Source organism: Thalassophryne amazonica, chromosome 19, assembly GCF_902500255.1.
Source record: "Thalassophryne amazonica chromosome 19, fThaAma1.1, whole genome shotgun sequence".
Lineage (NCBI taxonomy): Eukaryota > Metazoa > Chordata > Actinopteri > Batrachoidiformes > Batrachoididae > Thalassophryne > Thalassophryne amazonica.
The window spans coordinates 39,588,828-39,607,724 of NC_047121.1; the positions used below are offsets into that span (position 1 = coordinate 39,588,828).

The window sequence follows — 18,897 nt, forward strand, 5'->3', positions numbered from 1 at the left end:
GCCACGTTTGGTGCAAATTGAAGTGAAAAATGTCAATTTTGACGTTTGACCCCAATAACCTTGACTGTTGCTGACACAACCCTTTAAGGGGAATTCTTGGGACAATTATTCATATATCAGGTTTGGTGGAATTCAGCTGAAGCACCTGGGGAGGAACAAACATTTCTCAAGTAAGAGTACAATTATGCGATGATTAACAGTTTGGATTCATCTTTCTGTGGACCCAAAAGGAGGAAAAAAGTGACACGGGAGACAAGAGGAGATTTATGGTCCCTCTACAAGTATAATATATTTCAAATTCTTATTGTTTTATTCAGTCTATTTATCATTAGAAGTGGTGTAGGTGATGGGAATGACCATGATGCAGGAAATGGTTTGTGAAAGGTCTGAGATCCAGCAAGGAGGAGGACGCAAAGAGACTTCATGAAGGAAAGAAAGAGAAGAATCGAGACAGGCATTTTTTTGGTGTTGTTGAGCACTTACACACTGGTCCTTTGGAAAGAAATCACACACAAAAAACCAAAGCAAGACACACAGAGAGGAAGAGAATATGTGGAAAGTTGGTGGCATCAGTTTGCCAGTCATTTAAGAATTGATGCTTCTGCGTGACTCGATGTCTCTTGGTTTAGATTCTGTCTTTGTGTCAGGATTTTTTTTTGTCCCCCTACAATTTTATTTATTTATTTATTTTAAATGATATTGTTTTCAGTCTCTCCAGTGTTACAGATTGCTTCGATCAATTGTGTACCGTGAGCTGAGCTGGCTGGAGCTATGCCAGCCAATTTGGGGGGGGGGGGGGGGGGCGCATAGTTGGGGGCGGGGGTGGAGTGGGAGCCATCACCAGTTCATCATGGAGTTTCTGTTGAGGGTCATGAAGAAAACTTGGCTGCTTCCTCCAGAACGCACTGATGCAAAGAACACCTGGGCAGAAAAAGACAAAAAAAAAGTTCATCTAAAACAAACAAAAGTAACACATTCACAGACACGTCAATCAAACACACTTCAGCCATCAAACATAATCTAAAATAAAGATGAGTAGAGCAATCGAAGGCTTTATGGTTGACAGTGTTTATCTATGAATGAGGCTGTAAAACGTGCAGTTGTCCTATAAAAGTGCCAGCTGACAATTATTCCAGTTGACATTTTCTGGACTTTGTTTGCTGGAAAATTATGGATCTAGCCACTAGAGGGAGCCAACTACCCAATTTAGAGCTGCGTCCTAAATTAGATGGTAACATCTGGAATAGTGGTGCAGCTTAGCTAAAAATTCCATAACCGTTGTGCATTTTGTGATAATAGCATAGAATTTGGTACATATATAGTTAAAAATATTCCAAATAAAACTGGATATTGAGCCATCATGAATTTTCAATATGTCACCCATGGGAACCATTTATCAAAATGAAAATTGAAAAATAAAAAGTAAGTCCCTTCGGCTGTTCCCTTGTTTTCACTCTGGGTCACCACAGCAGATCCGAGGTGGACCTGCATATTGAACTGGCACAAGATTTTCTCCAGATGCTACATGATTTTTCTGATCATATAGATTCCAAAAAGGTATAGTTTGGGCCATCTATGAGTGAATGTTATGGATTTATGTAGCAAAAAGAACAACAAGGATGATGGTCCAATTCCAGTTTGTACAGGGGTCAAAAGTTAAAACTTAATTATTAACTTAATTATCATGTGACGGGGGTTACATATGTCACATGTCACAGAATCCAATGGATGTTGATCTTGTTGACCTTTACTTTGGAGTCCAAGCATTCAACACAGTCAAAACTATTCCATTTATTAATCCTTTTAGCTCAACCAATAAGTAGCATCACTGTTTATGAAAACTGGAGCACCTTTTTTTTAACCCCTGCACAAACTGAAATTGACCTGTGTCATCATTTTTCCTGTTTTTACCCTATAACTCCATAACATTCAGTCATAAATAGTCCAAATTATACCTTTTTGGAATTTTTATGATAGACACTAATGTGGTATACCTTTCAATATGATTAGAACATTTGTTTTAATTTTGACCCCTGTGGTAATTCTTCATTGATCCCTGTAAGTCACTAAAATGCCATCTGATTCGGCATCTGATAATAAACATTTGTTAATTTAGAATATGTGTACTAATTATTTTGCTATGCCACTTCACTAGAAGGGAATCAGGCAGTAAAACTTTTCCACATCCAAAAATGTTGGCAAAATGAAGTTTATGTAACATATAGCGCACACTGTCCGACTGTGGTCACCTTGTCGTTGCGCTCACAAGAGGAACTTCAGTCTCTGAGCTCTTTTGTGCATGAAGACTTCCGTCCAGGTGGCCTGTTTCCACAGAGCGGATTTCTATGGCCTTTTCACCCCATCCCATATCTGGTTAGAATGGATATAAGCTACAAGAGACCAAACACAAAAGAAGAAGAAGAGTCAAAGTGAGAGGCCAAAAAACGTCTATCAAGATTTATATATTTAAAAAAAGTCTATTTCCTAACAAGTAATCAATGATATGTCTATTTCTATATCTAACCAAAGATATGAACACATAATAATAATAATAATAATAATAATAATAATAATATAAATAATAATAATGTCACATTTTAATGATTTTAATTGTCATATGTGTATATATCTTGAAGGGCTTATGTTGTAAAGAATGGGGCAGGAAGTGGCTTAAATTTGCTTCCACCCTGATCCTTTATGTTCCCATTCCTTACTTTCTTTTATTATAAGAACTTTTCATTGTTTCCTCCCTCCACACAGAAGCCAGACATCTGCTGTGATGCACAACTCTTACGAAACTTACTCAGAGACACTTTAAAACTGTGGATTTCACTTCCAAACACTGGAGGTAAAACAGTCCAACGCCTCATGATTACAGTCACCACTGACAGCTGCCACTTGAGGGCAGCAAACGACTGGAAATAACACACTGTTTCCCTTTAAAATGCTATTTCTGGTTCTTTCTGTTTTCTGCTATTTCTGGTTCTGCCCTCGCGCCTGAGTCTCACGCTCCAGCATTCCCTTTACAAACTCTATTGATCTGCTTCATATCTCACACGTCCACCCTCACTCTCGCTCCGCCTGCTCCTACTTTTTCTTCAGCCTGTGCGGCTCTGGAGGCTAGAGATAGAACTGATTTTAAACGTAATTAAACCTTAAATTAACCCCCATAAAATAGGCTGAGTTGAGCACATTTTAATTACACACATACACACATTTTAGAACGGTAGTTTCTCTATTAGGTTTGGAGTCATTAAATTCCATTCCAATCAAACCGCACGGATGAATCAGGACATACCAACAGAGGTAGGCATCTCGCCCCACTGCAGCACCACGTCCTTTGTGATCCGAACCGTAGGTGTTGACGTAGACACCCTCGTCCTCATAGCACAGCAGCATCTCCATTCCATCTGTCTTTGGAGCACCACAATCGCGTGCGGCGTCACCTGGCTCTGGATCTGAAACATTCCAAGATCTTCATTTAAATCTGTCAAATGTATTCATAATCTACTCCAGATTAAGTTATTAACATCTTCTCACAGGCGTGCCGTTTAATAGTTGAGTGGCCTACGTATTGTAATCATTTAAGACGAAAACACCGGACATAAAAACACTCATCGATCAGAAAAAATGCCATGACTCAATTTAATTCAATTCATTTAGTTTATATATAGCACCAAATCACACCAAAGCTGCCTCAAGGTACTTCACAAAGTAAGGTCTAACCTTACAAACCCCTAGAGCAAGCACACAGGCGACAGTGGTAAGGAAAAAACCTCCCTTTGATGATATGGAGGAAGAACCTCAAGCAGACCAGACTCAAAAGGGTGACCCACTGTTTAGGCCATTCTACAAAAAGGTTTGCAATACAGAACACAACACAACAACAGCTGACAAGAGTCCATGCAGGTGTCCAGTCCACCATCGGGGGGTCATCGAGCCACCTGTTGAATCTGACTCAAAGTACATTTCAGGGATGTGAGAACAGTTATATCAGCTCAGGCAAAGATTTTAAAACAGAAACCAGATCAAATCTAGGCTAGAGTCTCACATAAACCTTCTGGCACACTGTAGCTAAAATTTTACATCTTCTTTGAATCCACTCAAACATGAAGCCTTCTTCTGGTAGTCTTGGTGCCTTCCTCACTAATCTCTCTCTTTTTTTCTTTTTTTTTTTGTTTATGGTCACTCAGCTTTTGAGAATTGCCTGTTCCAAAGAGATTTAGTGTAGTGTTTGTATATCTTAACTGATGTAACTGAACTCCAACGCATATTCAGTGATTTGGGGAAATGGTACATGTATCCACCCATTGACTTGTTTGAAGAAAATGGTCCGTAAAAGTGGTGATCTGAATGAAATAATCCTCATATTGAGTTTGCTAAATAACCTACGATCCCGGAAAATAGAGGTACTGTTTATGCAAATAGTCATACAGTAATTCCAAAATGGTTAAAACAATATTTTTGCTTAGCCTCTTGAATTAAAGCTAAAAGTCTACACTCCAAATATAGCCTAGATGTTTTACTTCATCTCTATACGGTGGTATACAGAGAAAAAATTACAAATACTGTATCACTGTACAAATACTTCTGGATCTGAATGTACCCACAAAATCCAATCAGCCAAGTAAAACAATTTTTTACATGTATGACAGTGAGCCAGTTCAAATGTTGATGTTTAAAGTCACAGAATCGAGAAAACCCAGTACTGGTGGGTCGTGTTACTTAGGAGGGAGGTGATCAGTGTTAACACACTTTACATTTACACTCACGTTGCACATTTATACTTACATGTGAGGGAATGTAAATGTCGTAAGGGTTGCCTGAGTCCACATCGATCACATGGAAGCCCACACTGGAACCGTAGATTACCTTTTAACCTCTGACCTTCCTCAACAGTCAAGTCAACCAACTGGGGCCGATGCTGCAATTCAGCAAATGACTGAAAAGAGAAAACATAAAGGAAGAGAGGAAAAAAATCTATAATAAATAAAGCAGGAAGAGAGAGCGAGATATAGAAGATAAAGGAAAATATAAGGGATGGTATAGTACCCATTTTACATGTCCGAAACATCAATATTAGAACTGTTAGTATCTTCCAGTACCGATACCAATCCAATACAGTTTTCCAAGTCTTAAATCAACTAATTAGCTTCAAATTGTGAAGCAAATGTTGTTAAATTTCCCATATCCAATCCAGAAATTCCCACCAATATCAGACTGTTGCAATGTAAAAACATTGGTTGGCGCACATCTCCAAAAACATGATTAATGCCTAGATTTAATGTGTTAATGTGTGCTTGTACCTTAAAGGCCATGAACTTGTGGTACGGTTTTGGGAGCCCAGGCGTAGATTTCCACAGAGTTCTTCAGAGCAATCACCAGAAACTTAATCCTCTCATATTTTACTGGAAACATGGCACAAAAGACCATAGTTTAAAAATGGTAAAGTATACATACCATATATTAACACTGTAATAGGCCCTCAAATGACAGCTATTTGGGTTGTTTGAAACTGACATTATGGTCAAAACCTGCACCTGAATTTGGAACAATTCATCCAACCCCAACCAAAACAGAATCTAACCAACTATGTCTGTGATACAATGAACCCCTTCATGAGATACACTGTAGGAACGTGCTTACCAACTTTATAATGCACACAGCCTTCAGTTCCCCGACTGTAATCCACCCCTGCTTCTTCTCCACCTCTGGATCGTTGTGCAGGATTCTGTTCCTCAGCCAGGACAGGTAGTAAACACGCAGCTTGTTCTTTTGCCTGAGACAGGAGTGGAAACATATCAAGTGCTGGAAATCAAGCCACTGCACTTTTGCCTGGTTATAGACCATCAAAATTTTCTCTGTAAATGTCTTATTAAAGACAGTGACGTGGTTAGTTGGTTTGATGTAGCAGTCACATTAGAACTTGACAAATGTCTGTTCAAACATGATGAGCTGAAACCTAAAAGCTAAAACTATTGTTATTAATTGGACATAAAGAATAATGTAATGTGTTGTAATGCTGCAAATGCAAAGTTAAGCTTTTTAATAGCAATTACTAACTGGTAGCAGTCTGACATTACCCCAGGAATTGATATTAGCATCGTAAACAATGTTAGGCAGGCATTATTGAGCTACATGTTATCGTACCTACTGTGGTTGCTGTTCACGTGCTGTAGTATACTACCAAGTACTGTCAAGTACAAGTTTTTACTCTCATAGGACAGAAACTGTATAAAAAAAGATGACGTATCACAGCTGTAAGGTTCATCAGTACTTTTACTGGCCTGGACACATTGGATGGACATACCAGATATTTAGTGACCAGCACATTCAGTCCCTCCAGCACATCCATCTGTAGGAAACGTGCGCCTGGTGATCAGGTTGAAACTTTACCCTGTCCACTTCGGTCAAGCAGCATTAGACCATTCATCTGGTCCCCACCAGCAGGTTCACACCTGAACCCACATGTATGTATGACAAAAACACAAAATAACTCCAAATGACACATGTGGAGATATTAGAAGATTGTTTTTATTGTTTCGTGGGGAAAATGAATGCCTCTTACCCCACAGTGCAGCACACAGGATCTCAGAGTTAAATCGTTTCTTGTACTTTCGGATCGCGGGCGTGTCGCTGTGTGGTCTGATGTTAGTCGGGTTGACGTTGAACCACAGAGATCTTCCTGGCTTCGGTTTAGTTCTGGCCTGCTCCTGCCGCAGCAGCTCATTAGCAAACATGGCTGTAGTAAAAACAGAAAAGGGTTTCTTTTTGTTAGGGAGGTGCACAAAATAAACTTTCATGGCTGAGTCAAATGTGGGACAAGCTGATAGATAACTGCTCTTACCTGCTGCAGAATTCTCACTGTCATTTTCGCTCGGGGAGGTCTGATACACCCGTGGATCGACAAATGGGGTGAAGGATGATTTGGATCCCCCACAACCAACCTGCAAGTCAATGAGTGATAAATTAGAAGCAGTAATGGGGAGTGAATGGATACAAAACACATCACGCAGACTTACAAATCCATCATTTTTTATCATTCTGATCATTTAAAAAAAAAAAAAAAATCTAAATGAAGACAAGTATTTTCCAAAATAAATTACTTCATATATTTTCAAAGCCTTTATTTATCTTTCATGTCCATCTCTGCGGGCAGAAATGTGTGGCATGTGCATGTCTGACCTCAGCCATGTTGCTCAGTTCCTCCAATGCGCTCGTGGGCATTGGCCGAGGGAGAATTACTCTGCTGCACCAGGTCAGGAAGATTACCATGGTTACCATGATTCCTAAACCCATTGCTTTCAGCATGGCTACCTCTTCCCTGTCGTCTGCCTGAAACACACAGAGCATCAAAAATAACAAAACAAAGACCAAAATGTTAAAAAGTAAAAGGAACCAGTTTGATGAGAAAAATAAACACACACATGGAATTTTTTTTTGTTTATTAATTTATGTTTATTTAGGTGGGGGATAGACTGGATGTCTACCCAAGATAATCTGAATCCAGGGGCCACGGTGGTTCTGTATTGCGGTGGATGTGGCTATGTGTGACACCAGTGCATGCTCACAGACCTGAACTTTCGCTAGTGGTTCCTATACAAGACATTTAACCCCACTTCAGTGAGCAAGCTGGAGAGAGAGAGATGGACCAAAGTTGTGGAAATATTCAAAGTCCAGGGCCCTATAATATGTATCCAAAATGTGATTATTCTAAAAGTACATAAATAAATAAATTTTATATATGAGCAAGTGTATTAATAATACATTTACTCTGCTTTCACCAAAGTAAAAGGTTTTCTGTTCAAAGCTACCTGTGCCCTTTCGCCACATCAGGGAGGGTGTCAAATCAACATGCCTGAGTCATATTGGATCCACTCTGGTGACCCCGAGCAAAAGGCAAAACATTTTAGAATGAAATAAGTTCAGTGTTTTCAACATTCTCAAAGACCCAGAATTCTTGTAGACTGTCCTGCTAGAATGAAGAAAAAAGGCCAACAACAGCTATTTTAGAGTTCTGTAACTGTATGTCAAAACATCCATATATGGACTTCTGTTTGCTCCCTAAGAATGTCCAGTGAGTCAGTCTACCCTGTGCAGCATGATAACACAATCTGTGGAAGAAAGACATAGAAAATGCCCATCAATTCCCCCCCCCCCCCCCCCCCCCCCCACACACACACACACACGCACGCACGCACACACGCATAGCAGCTACTTTCATTTTAAAGACATAGAAAGCGAAGGCTATGTTTTCCTATGGCATGCACGTCCTCACCTCTCTCACAGCTAGAGTGCTGTCCTTGGAGTTATTATAGGCCTCTTCCAAGAGTCCTCTGTCAGCCCTCTGTAGGACTCGCTACCGCTCTGCACCGCTGGCCTGCAGGACACACACACAGATGTGTGCGCAAAATAAGCAGTTTATGAAGAAATTCTGACAAATACATTCAAAACAAACGGCACTTCTCAATGCATGAACACTGACAGCATCATCTTGCTTGCAACATACAGGTGGCATCTTTCAGGGGGGCTGGAGATGCACTCAGGGTTAGGAGGGGACAATGTCCTACGTCAATAGCATGAATTGTAGTATAGTATAGTTGCAATTGTAGTATAGTACCAGAGGTACTTGCCTTGCCCAGGTGAAGAGTAATTACCAAGGTGTAAGTTGCACAAAATCTGACAAACTTGTGCCGTTTCTCATAATGTTAAAATATTTATGGTACGATTTGATCGTTTCATATTCTGCATTATATTGACTGAGAATAATTAATGCATGATTTCACACACTCCAATACAGCAGATGGCAGTAATGTATCTCTAAAGCTGGTTTGCAATCTGCTGATAAACATAAAGAAGTTTGATTTTTTTGTAATCAGTTAATTTTCATACTGTGGCTGATGGTTTAGCCAAGGTGAGCACCTTAAAGCATTGATTCATACTGGATTTAATCGTTCACATACACTGAAAATAACGCAATCACTTACATAGCACAATGCTAACGGCATGATTGAATGGCACCTGTGTGAGCATTTTATGACAAATATCTGTATTATATGGCTTTGTGTGGTTAATTGTCATAACGGATCATGTCTAACAAGCATTGTGTTGTGCTGCAATTTTTCCGTCGAGTAAGGTGGCAGCTTATACATGAGCCAGACGCATAGAGCTGCTGAGGACACCATCACACACAGAGTCACACAACCACACATGTAAGGCACTTTATATATAGGATTTTACTGGAACTTTAATCTTCACCTCCTAGATGTCTTTACAACCATCTGTCATTGTGAACACTGGACTGTATATTGTTGCTTAGGTGCAATGTTTTGTTACTGCACGTTCCGACAATCCCATGTGGTGATTTCTTCTATTTTGTTAGTATGGCCAAAGCAGATGGCCACCCATGAGTTTGGTCTGCTTGAGGTTTCTTCCTATAATGAAAAAGCACAGAGGGCGTTTATTCCTCACTAATGTTGCCAATGTGTTTGCCCATTGGGGTGGATGAGGTATAGACCAGCGTTTTTTCAAATAGTGGCCAGCAGACCACTGGTGGTGTATAAGCCATTCCTAGTGGTCCATGCGTATATTGGTAAATTATCACATTTTAAATTAATATAACTATATAATAAGAGACAGCTGTGTGTGTGTGTGTGTATATATATCCCTCTCCTGTCCAAACGCCACCTTGGAATTAAACCAAATGTGGCACACATATACCTTGACATGCGAGGAGTACGTAGGCTATTGAGAACTTTAGTAGTAGTAGCCGCAGCAGCAGCTCTCTCTTCTTGAGGCAGCTTTAGTCACGCCGTAACAGTTCTCTGGATTCCAGGATAGGTGGGAGGTGATGGCTTTGTTGGTGTTTGTAAGTATCGGAATCAAACTCACCCTGTGGCGGGTAATCGGTTAGTCATATTCTAACTTAAAACTGGTTTCACAAACAGTTTAAGAATAGCTCCAGAGTCTAATAGATAGTAATACACTGTTGTAATATACTGGTGGGCCAGTAAGCAAACCATATTGTTTTTAGATATTTGGGTAATTTGTGGGCTGTGAGATTTTTTATTTTTAAATAATTTATTTTTGGTTAAGTGGTCTGAGAAAGCCTGAGAAACACTGGTCTAGACCTTGCTCATTTATAGCACTTTGGTTCGGTGCCATTAATGTGAATGGGGCAGCACAGTATCATTTGAACCCCTGTGTGATATTACAGGATTTGACCACCTTGGGGGTCAGCCTGTACAAACACAGCATCACTTCTAAAGGAGAAATGGTGTATTGTTTTTTTTTCGGCTGCAATCATCAAAAAGTGCAGGTTTTTTCGGTTCCAAGTGGAGAAGGTAAGACAAGCAAATGGGAGATGTTGTATTGGTAACTTTTCACCTACACAGCTTGATAGAATAGCTGCAGTCTCTCCCCGACAGAACTGCCCGACATGTTTGAGCTCCGGGTCATAAACAACCGCAACACGTGCACTTTCCACCACATCTTCACGTTTTCTTTGCATTTTCACTTTGTTTGCCTGTAATTTGCCCAGAAACTCAGAAAGTGCCGTGTTTGTGATGGGGACAGATGAAGATTGTACCCAGATGTAGGATTATTGCATCATATGCATCATATTTTAACCCTTTAGTGCCCACCCTCAAACGAGGCTACGGTGCCCAATAGACCTGAATCTAGAGAGAAAATCCAAAACAAAGAGGGTGACTTACATGATGCGGGGGATGTCACTAACAGCGACAGTCCCATCTTGGCCCACCGTCTCGCCGTCGTCATCGCTACTCTCCGATTCCTCACTGGATGATGAGTAGTCTGTCACCTTCATCGTACCAGCAAATACAAAATCAGCAACTGAACTGTGCAAGAAACATAAGGGTTCTTGTCTTTGCCATAACCACCTCATTAAAAAAAATGACTGTACCTTCACAGGAGGTCTGGTACCCTCCTCCACCCTCAGTTCTCTGAGTTCCTTTGCCAGTGCACTTAGGTCCTACAGAGACAAAGAAAGAGAGAGAAGACAAAAGGAATTCAGTTCATCTGCAGATAATTCAGTGAGTACCACAATATCTATGGATTGAGAGACCAAGTGGCAGACAAAGACCAAGAACCAGAGAGGAGCAACAAGTAAGACAAACGCACCATCAGAATGACAGAGACGACATCAAAAACGCTACATTTCAGCAAGAATAAGAGTGCTGATCTGAAACCAGATTTGCTGTTTAGCAGTGTTACAGCTCCAGATGTTTTCTGACAGACAAAGTGACCACTGATCAGCACTTTTATTCATCCATAACTTTACACACACAGCTCCAAAGAACAACAACAAAAAAAATCAGGCTTCGTGTAAGACTGCAGGGCTACGGCACCCTCATCTGACAATCATCCACATGCCACCTCACCTACGGTCCAATGCCCCCCGCCCCACAGCCAAACACCTCAGTTAGTGGCAAAATCATGCAGACAGGGACAGCGAACGTCACACATGGTGGGCTTACCAGCTCCTCCTTCATCAGTAACCGTGACAACAGAGAGACAGGAAAAGAGACTTTTCAGAAAATATTCAGGTGCTTGGCAGTTTCAGGTTACACACCTGTATGTGCGTGTGTGCATCACATGCACATACTCACGTATACGGGCACACTCTCATACAGTATGTGTGTAGAAGCACACATGCACTGCCATCGCTTTGCCTCCCTGATATTTTATCATAATGAAGAGAAAAGGGGACATTTTTTTGGAAACTAATGCCACCATGCCAGGGAAAAATGAGGGGCTCCGAAGATAAACTCCCAGGATAAAAAAAAAAGGGACTCGAATGTCACTAACCTCATCTATGGCTTTCTTATAACTCTAACGAGCAGATAAAAGAGACAGAGAGAGGAAGGAAGAAGGAGATGAATTGCAGAAAAAAAGAAGAGGCCACAGAGAAGACGATGAAGGCAAAAAGTGGACGTGTAAAGGCTCACTGCAGGTCTGCTGGGTCTAGCTGATTCCCGGCCATCCTCCTGTTTGGCATTTTCCTCTTGACTGGCTCCCGGAGAGGATTCTTGCTGCTTAGTTTGACCTATAATGCAAAAGTATAAGTTACACACCATTGCCGGATTGTACAAACTAGGTGATTAGTCATCCAGTGTGAAGGTTTGATCCTGATGTGGATTAGTCATTGATCACAGGATAACAGTACGCTGTATGTGGCACTGCAGTATTATGCTGCATTTACAAATATGCAGGACGCGTTACAAATGTCATATTTGCGTCATTCTTGTCACATTCCTGACATTCTTAATGTGACTTAACGCATCTGAATATTTGTGATTTTCGTGGAGCATGTTTTTGGCTGTCAAAAAAATCTTCCACGAATGTCACGCACCACTTTCATTTTGCCTCATGTCATGGAGGTCACAACTGACCGTGTTGATCTGTCTTAATTAGTGGTGATCCTTAATAAAGCGTGACAGCATTCTTCTCTGATGTGCGCACAATTAAATCCAGCTGCACCGCATTCAGTTTCATTGCTGCTGTATGCCGAAGGACAGTGATGCCCCCCACTCAGTGAGACCTTCCCAAACACGGGAGTCAAACACAGTGCATGTGAGATCAGGGGGAAGAGCCAGACCAGCAATGTGGGCACTAACCAAAAGCCACCTTCCACTGCTTGCCTTTCCGTAGTGACCTTGTGGTATTCAGCTCTAGCAACATACAGATACAAAAATAGCTAAAAATCTGTGACTGTTAGGATCACAACAGCAGAGAAAAGGCTTAATGCTCGCATCACATGGGACAACTCCAGAAGTCGTAACACGCACCGATCAGGATATGTCCTCCAGGCTCATGCATGCCATGATAATGTGTAATCTGGGTACAAGACAGCAGCGACTGAAGTCCAATCTTCAAAAACTACGAGAGCAGTTCAAAAGGTTCTCTGCCTCACCCAGAAAATGTCAGAAAAAGACTGTTCTTGCATTATTTTTCAGCATATTCTCCCATAACTTCTTAAATATCTAACATCTTGTGCATCCGGATGCTCTCGTTTCTAATTGAGGCCAACAATGTTTTGAAGTAACCTTGTACATAAAGTGCAACTGGGACATTGCCTGCTGAGTTTTGCACACAATACAGTACACAATAAAATCTGGGCTTGTGACCTTTTCTAGATGGATGCACGTCGCCATCCATCAACTGTTATTCTTCATTTTTTGAAGTCTGCCTTGACACGATCCATCTCATTTCACACATTTTAGCCCCAACGAATGTCAGCCTTATTGGAAAACTGCAAAACCATTTCCCAACAAAAAGGGAAACCCAATGTACCGTACCCCAACCCGTTTTCAGTCTCTGTGTTTGTCAGAGGATGCTCCATGCATATCTTAGATATCCCTCTGGCCCGTTGCCTGACACAGCTCTCTATCTCCTGCTCTCATTTCCTCTCTTCTATCTCTCCTGAGGCTGAGACTTAACGGGGCACATCAGACAGGTTGATCAGAGCAGAACTGCGACTGACAGTGCCTCACTGATAACCTTTAAAACTCAACTGTATCCCTGTGAGTGGAAAAAAGTGTCTGTGAAGTTCTGTGGCCTCCAAGTGCATCTGTAATTGTCACTTGTGCTTACGCAGGTCTTGATTTCATTTTGTGTGCATTTGGGCTTGGGTATGTTCACACCTCTCTCCGCTGAGCCTCCCTGAGATGAAGGGGAGGAGGATGAGGAAGAGTTGGAGGAGGATCGATGAAGCATGGCATCCAGAGAGAGTTCTGACCGATGCAGGTCTGGGTTACTGAAACACAACAAAATGCCCAGTCCTTTTAACTTAGACATGGTGTTTTCCAGACCATAAGTAATGCGGGGGGGGGGGGGGGGGGGGGGGGGGGGGGGGGGGGTGCTCACTAACTTGGAAGGTCCTGTGACTTCAATTCTGAAACAACTTATAAATAACATATACTTCATTGCCATCTAGGACCACAATACATGACCAGATAGACTTTCTGAAGACAAAGGAGATTCTGATCCTTATGTATATAGTCTGACACCGCTAAAACTACTTTGTGTACCAGAAAAAGATTGGTCAGACCAGAAAAGCAAACTTTGGAACCTACAAAACCTCACAAAGTACTTCAAACTGCCAATTCAGTAAAGGGCCGGCATAGACATATTTATCCTATAAAATAAAAATGATTACTTCACAGCAATCATCATCTGTTATTCCTGATTCTTTTAGATGTAATATCATTTATGACAAGTGCATATCAACTTTTGCTGAGTTATTGACTTTCCAAAGAAATGTCCTGTAAATACACAATCATGTGCATAATGGTGTACTTTGTGCTGTCACCCCCTTGCATTCCACATCAGATTGCAAAAGTACAAAATGGGGTTTAACTTTAAACCTTTGGCTTTAAGATTAGAGGTGGCGTGTGTGGTAACGTGGGCGTTACCTGGCACGTATGAGCTGAGAACTTGCACGAGGGCCCAGACTCACTCCTCCATTAGGGGAGTTCTTCCTAACAAGTGCTGGGGAGATGGACGTTGTCCTCTGTGGAACCTGAGTAGGTATTAAAACAAAGGACGGGAGCTGAAAGCATATAAGTATGCAGGTATAACGTTTCAATAAGACATAAAGTCTGACAGATGAGTGCAAAGTCTGCTAATGAGTAATGTTGATCACTTTGTCGTGTCAGCAGTCAGCATTCACATCATGCGTGTACTGTGAAGCATCACAATGAACACAATAGGTTTTTTTTTTGGAAGCAGATTAACATTTCTCCAAGGCCCGTTTTCCTCTTCACTGTCATTCCAATTATGTCACTTCATTGAAACAGATGATTGCATGTAAAGTCACACATGACAGCTTCACCTGTTTTCAGCTAAATAAAAATAGAAAAAGATATAATTACAACAGTTCCAGCAGGATTGTTGTTTAAGTGATTTAACAATTGAATGTTGTGAATAATAAAGGTGCTTACAAGTGTTACTGATGATATTTTTTATTTTTACTTTTGATATTCTGTGTGCTTCTTACCCTGTGTGCTGCTATCCATTGCTGCTGGAACCTCAATTTCCCTGAGGAAGTCTTCCCAAGGGATTAAAGTTCTATCTAATCTAATATATTCTACTACATAGTGTTAGAACAATATAGTAAAATGCACAAAGGAGACAAAAAATTAGAAGGTTCCACTTTTGACATCATCAGACCTGCATTCCAACTCATACACAAAAAGTTTTCCACGATATTTCATCATCTGTACGTGTCAATCTTCCTTTCCATCTGTCATTCTCTGACCTTGGGTGGCATGTCCTCCTCTCTCAGCCAGGTGTTCCTGTCCCGATCCCGATCCCAGTCCCTCTCACGGTCATCCCGGCCAGTAATACTCTGAGAGGGTGTGGGGGTGTCAGAAGTGGGATCAGAGTTCTGCCGAGGCATTTCAGGTCTGGGAGAGCTGGTACTAACAACTTCACTCAGAGCTGAGCCGGTCTGGTCTTGGAGTGACTGAGAGCCAGACATGGTGGTGTGGGTCTTCACTGGAACAAGATGAGCCATCTGTGGTAGGGAAAGAGGGTGAAAGAGATTTTCAGATTAAGGAGGAATGAATGCGTGGTAATTATAAGGCTGGCGGTGCGATGGGGATCAATAATGAAGAGAAGATGGAATATGACTTATATTTAGTAGATTTTTGAGATAAAGAAAAAGTAAGAAAAGGAGTGGAGAGGGGTAGAGAGAGAGTATGGAAGGGACAAAATAGAAAATATGATAACACATTTGGGGGAAGGATAAATGGAGATGAAGGTACAAAGGTAATGGGTTAGAACCAGGGTATGAGGGAAGGAAATAAGGCAAGAATGACAGAGGAGATGAAGGAAGTAAAAAGGTAGACATGCTAGAGAAGAAAGGAGGCAGAGAAAAAGGCAGTAAGGCAGAGAAACAAAGTACAAGAGAGAGAAGAAGGTAGAACAGCCATAAAAAAGAGGGAAATAAAGAAGAAATGGAAACAAGGTGACCGAAGTGAAGAACAGAGTGGAGCCATGAACTTTTTATTGGAAAATCGGAGGAAATCACTAAAACACTCTTTGCATGCATGTGCACATGCACCTGTGGCTCGAAGGAGCGGTGAACAGGTGGGGTGCGGGCAGGCGGCACGGCACCACTGCTGAAGGACTCGGAGCGGGGAGGGAGGGAGGGGTCAGAGATGCGATTGGACACTTTGTGCTGCAGAGCCGGGGAGCTTTGTCTGTTCAGCTTCGATCGCTCCTCCACCTGAGAGATGTCACACACCACAGTCACTCACAGCCTGGACCACCACCGCACAGTCACTCACAGCCTGGACAACCACCACACAGTCACTCACAGCCTGGACCACCACCACCACACACTCCTACCAGCCATCAGACTCACCTCTGTTCAACTCTGTGAAAACACATCCAGATGTGGCACGTAAGTGGTCTTAATGAGTTGAGTTTTTTGAAGCATACAGTCACTGCTCGGAAGGATTTTAAATATACATTTGTTATCTGTCATCTGATTTTCTAATGGAGTCTGTAGCCACAATGCCAGCCTTCCATAGAAACCCTCAAACTGGCAGACAGTTTGAGGGTGCACAACAACTTCATTCGTCTTGGAAGTCTGTTTTTTTTTTCAACAATAATTACAATCAACACCATGAATTTTTAACAGTCTTTAGATTCTCATCTGTGTTTGTCTCGCCTACAATTTTAGATGTGTGCATCTTTCTGCAACTGAGTCAAGGAGGAGTGTCTGATGACTGCAAAACATTAAATAAATATAAAAAATCCCTTGTTTCTTTGCAAATATATCACATGCAGAACAGAATAATTCGTGTCAGAGGGTTTAACTGAGTCATAAAAGCATGTTTGATTACTCGCATGTGATTTTTTTGATGCTTTTCCAACTGCTCAAAATGCGTCAATGCCAATGTACGCTGAGTATTTGTGTGAAAGGAAGGTAGAAAAACTCTCTTTGCTGGTGCAATCAGATTATCACATTATTGACTGTGCCGTGAGAGAAAACTTGTGCTCCCTTTTTCAGCTCAAACAAAATCTACTCAGCAGTCAGTGGAGTGTTGACTCGCGGCTCAGAAAAACATTGTGTAAATGCATCAGAGGTAATTGTGTGAGGCCAATCACGACTTCCAAGTTTGAAGCCCTTTTCCATGAATCCAAGTGATAATCACAATCACAAAGTGTAGTAGGATTATTCGCAAGTATGACCCAGGTTGCACAACTATGTCAATCTGTATCACTCCTTATATCATTAGATGTTTGCAACAGATACATGTAAAATAATTGCACGAGGTGATGGTCTAGTGATTAAGTTGGGATTGAGACCAGAGGATCCTTGCTTCAAATCCCAGCCTGACCAGAAAATCCCTAAGGGCCCTTGGGCAAGGTCCTTAATCCCCTTGTTGCTCCCGGTGTGTAGTGAGCACCTTGTGTGGCAGCACACTCACATCAGGGTGAATGTGAGGCATTATTGTAAAGCACTTTGAGCGTCTGATGCAGATGGAAAAGCGCTATATAAATGCAGTCCATTTATCATGACTCCCCTGCACCCACACCAAAAGATCGATCTATTTCTGGATGTCCTATATCTTAGAAGCCGCTCGTTGTACGGTGTTAATTTTGCTTTCAAACTGTTTGCAAGATGCATGCTTCTATAGGGTCTACTCACATACTTTGGCAAAAACTGATGTGCTGCCACAGTTGCAGCCAAAAATCAACAAAATTCACACCCTTTTCCTACTACACGATCCCCAATGAAGTGACCCCTTGCTGTATTTCAGGCCAACGGTTCAGCATATTTATTTGTATACTCAACAAAAATATAAACGCAACACTTTTGGTTTTGCTCCCATTTTGTATGAGATGAACTCAAAGATCTAAAACTTTTTCCACATACACAATATCACCATTTCCCTCAAATATTGTTCACAAACCAGTCTAAATCTGTGATAGTGAGCACTTCTCCTTTGCTGAGATAATCCATCCCACCTCACAGGTGTGCCATATCAAGATGCTGATTAGACACCATGATTAGTGCACAGGTGTGCCGTAGACTGCCCACAATAAAAGTTCCTCCGCACGTCTGTCTCAATGTGCTGAAAAAGTGCTGATGTCCACGTCTTCCGCAATTCCTGTGCTAGTCAGACGACATACCGGATCAAGATAGCGTCCAGTTTAGAAATGAACGGCACATTCTGTTGTATGGTTGGGGGTGCCTGGCTGTCTTTTGTTTCTGTCTTCTGTTTCTGTCTTTTGTTTTTCCTTCCAGGTGGCACGCATTTAGGACTGAGTGGCTGTGTGGCTGAGTTATCAGGACCTCACCCTGATCACCTGAGGCTGATCATGTGCAGCTCGTCAGGACTCACAGCTGTGGTGCATCTACACGGATTGGAGCATGGTGGCATTTAAGTCTGGAGTACACAGTGTGTATTTGCCAGAGACTCGACCTTGTGACCAGACGGGTGAGATCGTCGTCTTGAGAGCCATCTCATCATTATGGATGCAGAGACTGTCCAGGTCTGATGCCATGGTCTGTGAAAGAGGAGGGGGTGAGGTCTCACGCTCGTCAGCACACTTCCTGAGGTACGTTAGGTTTTGTGACTAACATAAGTACAGTCAGTAAATGTGGTGTCCCTCACACCTTATTTTACTGAGCTGTTATGTTAGTCGTTTAATCAGCTTCCACTGCAGTGATAATGTGAACTGGGTGTTCCATGCCTGCAGGGTGGGAAGCTGATTAGTGATTAAGCCAGGAAGTGTTTGCTGTTTATGTACACCTTTGAGTGGTCTCTCTGTGTGTGGAGTGTGGACTCACATGATGGTTTCTTCTTTCACAGACTCGGTTTGTCGCAGCCACCTGGGGGGTGTCGGCGGGGTCCTTGG

At 41.8% G+C, this 18,897-nt stretch overlaps 1 protein-coding gene across 1 annotated transcript in view; it reads right to left on the bottom strand.

Annotated features, from left to right (window-relative positions):
• Positions 1–493: 493 nt before the first annotated feature.
• The window catches only part of tnika (TRAF2 and NCK interacting kinase a), a 158,415-nt gene continuing 140,011 nt past the window's right edge, over positions 494–18,897 (bottom strand). The window contains 32 exon segments of the mRNA XM_034195583.1: positions 494–798; positions 836–921; positions 2,250–2,267; positions 2,269–2,307; positions 2,309–2,370; positions 2,373–2,390; positions 3,299–3,350; positions 3,352–3,422; positions 3,425–3,458; positions 4,792–4,875; positions 4,877–4,942; positions 5,307–5,339; positions 5,341–5,408; positions 5,647–5,673; positions 5,676–5,779; positions 6,288–6,430; positions 6,433–6,458; positions 6,569–6,742; positions 6,848–6,947; positions 7,186–7,224; positions 7,226–7,331; positions 8,271–8,331; positions 8,334–8,380; positions 10,716–10,822; positions 10,925–10,993; positions 11,499–11,507; positions 11,830–11,853; positions 11,970–12,067; positions 13,665–13,777; positions 14,436–14,542; positions 15,281–15,538; positions 16,088–16,252. Of these exon segments, the coding sequence (XP_034051474.1) occupies positions 838–921; positions 2,250–2,267; positions 2,269–2,307; positions 2,309–2,370; positions 2,373–2,390; positions 3,299–3,350; positions 3,352–3,422; positions 3,425–3,458; positions 4,792–4,875; positions 4,877–4,942; positions 5,307–5,339; positions 5,341–5,408; positions 5,647–5,673; positions 5,676–5,779; positions 6,288–6,430; positions 6,433–6,458; positions 6,569–6,742; positions 6,848–6,947; positions 7,186–7,224; positions 7,226–7,331; positions 8,271–8,331; positions 8,334–8,380; positions 10,716–10,822; positions 10,925–10,993; positions 11,499–11,507; positions 11,830–11,853; positions 11,970–12,067; positions 13,665–13,777; positions 14,436–14,542; positions 15,281–15,538; positions 16,088–16,252 (2,406 nt within the window). The 3' untranslated portion in view covers positions 494–798; positions 836–837.